The sequence below is a fragment of the Rhyacophila brunnea genome, unplaced genomic scaffold, assembly GCF_057557595.1.
Source record: "Rhyacophila brunnea isolate RB1 unplaced genomic scaffold, BYU_Rbru_1.0 scaffold_5, whole genome shotgun sequence".
NCBI lineage: Eukaryota > Metazoa > Arthropoda > Insecta > Trichoptera > Rhyacophilidae > Rhyacophila > Rhyacophila brunnea.
The window spans coordinates 15,393,785-15,399,972 of record NW_028233170.1 but is presented as its reverse complement, the minus strand read 5'-3'; the positions used below and the strand labels follow the sequence as shown (position 1 = coordinate 15,399,972).

The 6,188-nt window shown below is 46.8% G+C and overlaps 1 protein-coding gene across 1 annotated transcript; it reads right to left on the bottom strand.

Annotated features, from left to right (window-relative positions):
* Positions 1-1,234: 1,234 nt before the first annotated feature.
* On the bottom strand, positions 1,235-4,543 carry LOC147066087 (uncharacterized). The gene is made up of 5 exons (XM_085955720.1): positions 3,986-4,543; positions 3,661-3,811; positions 2,924-3,078; positions 2,583-2,828; positions 1,235-1,288 (listed from the first exon to the last, which is right to left on the bottom strand). Exons 1-5 carry the CDS (start codon positions 4,541-4,543, stop codon positions 1,235-1,237), a joined length of 1,164 nt encoding a protein of 387 aa, XP_085811846.1.
* Positions 4,544-6,188: the final 1,645 nt, after the last annotated feature.

Sequence of the window (6,188 nt, the reverse complement as noted above, 5' to 3'; positions counted from 1 at the left end):
CTTGTACCTCTGCTTCCAACAGTACTGACCTTATCCAATTCCCTATAACTGTCCTGGTGGCTGGTTTTGGTGGTCCTCTTGAAGATGTAAATAATTCCGAAATATCCCCACCTTCCTCTCTCCTTGGGTTTGACATGCAGACGAGTTTCCGTAACCAGAATACTGGGTCGATGTTCTGACACGTGGAAGCGCTTAGCTTCCATTCCGATTGACGTTGCTTGGTGGTATCTGTCTTTGCGCCAAACATTGGCCATACAATTATGTGGTCACCTTTATACACTAATCCATTGTCTACTTTTTTTTTCTAGATGCCTTTATGGATACCTCGCATTTACTATCGAGTTTCTGAAGGACTTTGGCACGCAAACTACTCTACTTGATGCTAGTCAACTGAAAATTGTGCCGGCTTAGAGAATATGCCTTATTGGAAACTATTCTTCTACCCGCATCGGGTATTGCTAATTTGAATTCGGTCAGGGCCTATGAAACCGCCTTGCAAAAACCCTGGAAAATTCTTAGTAGCGCAAGGCGGAGGTGATTCTGATGAATATTTTGTCGTATTCATTGGGAACTGAGGACTGCGATTTGTAGTCGAGTTTTTTCCCGTGGTAAAAGAAATGTCGCATAGGACTGATATTTTGAGCATATACTTATGCTATCTTATATTATGATTGCAGTCACTGGATCTGAAAGGCATGAATCATCATTACATGTCACCATTTATTATTTTTATTCTTTTTATTACATCAATACAGAAATTAAAAAGTGCATCTCTTCCGGCCTCGTTTGCCATGGTCCCCGGAAGGTCTCGAATGTCCGCATCTGCCATCTGTAATAAAAAGTTCAGGTTGTGCCGCTCCTTGCTAAAGATTTGACAATCTAGGAGTAAATGTAGGACGTCCTGGTCGCTTCCGTCGTCGCATGGACACTTTCCATCAGATTTTATTTTAAACCGGTGCAGCTATGCTCGCATGACTCCGTGACCTGTAAGAATCTGAGTCATCTCAAAACACAGCCCCTTATGCACCCTGACGTCTCGTGCTGCTAAAATTGAAGGTAAAAACTTTCGGGTCAACTCCCCTGTCGATGCGTTTATGTATCGTGAGTTCCATTCGTTTTTCACCATATCTGAAATTGTAATTAGCGTAGCTCACAGAAAATTTGTCATAAGCTATCGCGGTCTTGGGTTCAGAGGCACTATGCCGAGCCAATTTGTCGGCTATTTCATTTCCTTCTATCCCGGTGTGTCCCTGTCGGGGGGTAGCGCCGTCTCAGTATTGCGGACGCGCTGTGAATAGAAAAGACAATCGGATTAGTAGACAAGGGATCTCCAATTGCTTGGATTGAGCTTTTGGAGTCCGAATAAATACAAATACTATGGTTTTCGGCGAGCTTTCGTTGGATTGGATCTGAGCCTGCCAACTCCAGAGCGCATTGGATAGCATAGAGTTCGGCCTGCATTACCGTACAATAGCTGGGAAGGCGGTATTTACGAGCCGCTATCTCGCCGCCATTAATGTATGCCATAAACCCTGCACCAGTACTGCCATCAATTTTGCTCCAATCCGTGAAAATCGGCATGTTATTGCATTCGTTGCTTTCCAACGATGCAGGATAAGAAACCGCTTCAAAAAATAGCCTAGCTGGGTGTGGCAGCCTTCTATAGTCCACCGGTTTTTCGTAAAGCCTGTCGTCAGGCAGAAACCTGCGAGGCCCTCCTCGCCCTTCTTAGCTCTGTAAATGAGAGCGATTTGTTTTAAACGTAAATCTAGAGGCATAAGTCCTGCTAGAGCTTGCATTCAATTAAGCGAAGCCGTGCGGTAAGCTCTGCATATTCGTATCGCTAGTGCTCGCTGAACCGTATTGAGTTTTTTGCTATGTTTTTCCGTTTGGCAGCTTCATACCATATGCTGGCCGCATACGTGATCATAGGCTCAATAGCACAAGTGTAGAGAATTTGAAGAGCTTCAGAAGATACACCCCATGTGGGTTTGGCCATTCTTGCTAGTTTGAGCGAAGTCACCGCTGCTCTTTTGCAGATGCTGTCCGCGTGCTTTGACCAATTTAGTTTGTCATCGATTACTACCCCTAAAAGTTTAAAATCCCTAGAAAAGGATAGAGGTTGCCCATTCATCACCAGCGAAGGCGGAGAGACGCGCCTCCTAGTAAAGAATAAGGCCTTCGTTTTCTCCGCGGAGAAAGACAGTTTGACCTTCCTTCCCCAGGCCTCGACGCTCTCCAACACGCTGTTAGTCATGGTTTCTAGAGAACCAAGTTCTTTGGATTCCATAATCAGCAATACATCATCAGCAAAGGCCTGTGCGTAGAGAGAAGATCGTCGAGAACTATGTTCCACAGTACAGGGCCACAAGACGAACCTTGTATGCATCCCTTTGATGTCTCTTTTGTAGCAGATGCTCCAGCATATTCGACGAAGACTTCTCGGTCTGATAGATAGTTTTTGATGAGCCTGAAAATGTTAGCGGGACAATTTTTAGATTTCAACTGTTGAAGAAGGTATGGCCACCATGCGTTGTCAAACGCGCCTTTGATATCAAGAGATACCGCCACTACGAGCTGACCATCGCGGTTAGCCTCCTGATTCTATCAATTGCTGCATAAAGCGTGTCGCCAGTACTCTTTTGAGGGGTGAAACCGTACTGGTATTCGCTGAGCAGATGTTTAGTCTGAAGTTTCCAGGAAACTCGATTAATAAATAATTTTTCGAGTACTTTACCGAACACGGGCAGCAATCCGATGGGCCGATATGACGAGACGTTAGCGTAGTCGTCCTTTTCCGGTTTGGGGATGACCACCACTCTAGCTACCTTCCAAATTTTTGGAAAATGACCAATTCGCAAACAAGCATTATAAAGAGCGACAACTATGCTAGGATATACCAGAGACAGATATCCGCCGTGACGCTGTCGTATCCCGGAGCTTTAGCTGGATTGAACAGCCTCATTGTTCTTTCAACCTCCTCGAGAGTGAAGTTCTCGTCGTCATCTTCCTTTGAAGGAATCGAGGCGGTATTTCGGATCAATGTCTGTTGCTCCGTTTCGTTTGCAATATTGTCGTCTGGAAAAAAATACGCAAGAAGGGCCTCTGCAGATTCGAAAGCCGAAGAGGTCATGCGACCATTGAAGTTAAAGTCCCTCCACCAAACCCGCCCCGTACCACCCTCGGTCTTAATCGAGAGTATCACGGGACCCGTCAATTGGTGATGTGAAGCATCTAAGAATTGGCCTGGGAGTGTCCTGGGAGAAGATGCCCAAGACTTAGATTGCTACGCTCAAAGTGAGCTCTGACTGAGTTTACTGAGTTTACTCTAATGCAAAGTGCCAGGGAGATAAAAAGCACATGGAAATTACTAAAAAGACATGCGACCGTTGATTGTCTGAGTTTCAGGCGGTTTGAACGCCTTACTTTTGAGCAATCACTGAAGACTAGACCATACATTCTCTTTTTCCTGAGCCGAGCAATAGCTCTTCCAGCTTTCTAATTTCGCTTCCGCAATCGCAGTTTCATACTTATTCTTTGCGGCTTCAAAAATCTGTCCAGTGAACGGCCGTCGAACCACGCCTGAATTGCGAAATTTTGTCCTTGCTACTCTAAAAGCGGTCTTCAGTGTATCCACTTTCGGACTCAACCATGGATTACTTTTTCTTTGGAATCCTTCGCTCGAAGAGCGCACCATCGTGCTCTCGCATGCCGACTCGTTCGCCAATGACCATTCTTTGACAATGTCTTCGAGCTCATGTGCGTCTGTGACGCTATCCAAACTATCTACAGTGATACCGCGATCCTGAATCTGGGAAATAAGTGCAAGCCCAAAATCTATCCAGTTAGCCTTGGACGTCACAAACAAACCTGGTCACTGTTGATTGACATTTGAAGTTTTGTTTGCAGCGTAGCTATCTGCGGCCTGTAATAAAGAAAAAACAATCGCATTGTGGTCGGATCCTAACGCTGCATCACGACATACTCTCCAATTTTCAACTCTGGTGAGCAGAGCGTTGGAACACGCATTAATATCAATATAGTTTTCCAGCTTACGAGTTCCTCTGATCGTTTCAAACGTTGGGACAGAACCCTCGTTTAATACGTTTAGGTCGTGCTGTGCTAAAAAATCTGACACGGCTGTGCCTCTGCTATCAGTACGTCGACTGCCCCCCCAGATGCTCTTTGCGTTTACGTCGCCTCCGAATAACAGCCTGTGACCCTTTGAAGTGTTCATTAGCCTGCTCATGCCGGTCAGCGATTCATCGATGTGCACCGACGGCGCGCAGTACAGTGATCCAACCAGTAGCGTTTCTCCTAAGTAGTCGAGTTCTACAACAGCGCAACTATATGAGCTAAACTCGGAAAGTAAAATGCAGTGGGTTAGAGATGACGTTCGGCGCACAAGAATAGCTGCCTTCACTGGATACAGACTGCTCGGCTTCTGAAAAATGATACCTGAAAAAAGCGACGAACGGATTTGACCCGTGTTGCCAGTGTACGGTTCCTGTATTAAAGCCAGGTCCACCTTATTAGATTCCATATACCTGATGAAAGAGACTGTGGCGACCTCGCACCGTGCAAGATTCACTTATGCAACTTTTAGGTGTATAGCCATTATTGGTTTCCGAAGTCAGTTGCGGAAGTAGACTTGGCTTCTTGTTGGCAGTGCAATATGCATGCGCGCGATAGAGGGCTGTGACCCGTCGAAGCCGTCAGATGGAGCCGCCTGTTTTTCCGGACGCAGTTGACGCTTTCTTCCGCAACTTTCCGCAGCTTTCCCTTTTTGGGACATTCCGCAATTTTGTGGTCCCCCCACATCCCCGACACGCAAAGGCTTCCTTGCAAGTATGACCAGTATGCCCATACCCCAGGCATTTCGTGCAATGCACAACACCAAAGCATGGCTGCACTCGAACCCGCTGGAAATCAACGTTCAGGCCGCCAACTTCCACCATCTGATGATACAAGGAGGACTCCACCTCCAGAATGTAATTGGATTTGCCCTGGATGCGACCTTTTGTTTTGAACACAGCCCTGAGGGAATCGTTCGGTGACGTTCTGATGAAAGCATTTTGATAACGTAGTGCAGTTATCAATTGTTCCCCATCAAAAATTTTCCTCAATACCCTTTAGGACAACCCTCGGTGAGCTGACCGATGCGGTGAGAACCTCCGACCCGCTGACAGCGTCCACTAGTCTTCGGGAGTCGTCCTCGCTCATAACTTTGACGATTCACTTGTTGTGAGTCACCCTCGCCAATGACACGACAGCGATCGCTAGACCGGAGACGTCCACCATTTCTCTGATACATTTCTCAACCTCCTCACTCGTCTTATGATTGTCTTTGCTTGTTAAAATCACAGCATGACGTGAACGAACTTTCCCCGATGCAGCTGCAGTCGAAGCCAGGAACTCCAAGACAGGTGTAATCTCAGGCTTCCCAGAAGATCGTGTAGCCCCGGAAACTTCCGCAAAGGAACGCTTTGCCGGTACGGGTCTATTGGGAATGACAGTTTCGGGTCTTGCGGAACTGGCTGAATGCGACTGTGCTGGCCGCAGCGAAATGTTGCTAGCACTACGCGAATTTTTAGGGGTAAGGATTTGCGGCGACAGCTCACTCTCCATGTGCGCAGGTGCTTCGCTAAAGATTCTTGTGATAGGCCGGCGATCAATTGAGAGCTGCGTTGTGTGACGCTTTTCTTGATTGAACAGATCTCTGGTCGCATCAGCACGCGCCTTAGATTTGATGAGGGCGCTCTCAAGCTCGCGTTTTTTCAGCTCTGCAGCCTGACGCGCCTGATTACGCCCAGACTATTCGATATCGACTCCTTCGCTGACCGACTGACATTTTTGAGGGTTTCCAGTTCGGAAGCCTTACTGAGTAGTGTGAGGTCATGAACTTTTCGTCCCGATGCGAGAAACAGCCGAGTAGCTGTCCTGCGAGACGTTTCGTATAGGTTGTACTCCACCGATGTTACTTTCCTAAGATGATCTAGGTACCACTCGTCCTGGATCCCAAACCGGTGGTCTGACGGGTTTAGTTTTATGTACCGAAATTGCCTTTAACATAATATTGTCTTGTACTACGACGTTGATGCTGATATCTCCAATGATTATCGGTTTGCAAAATGAGGCTACGGCTGACTTATGCACCAGGATGGTGCTGTGCGACAAACCCTCCGTGT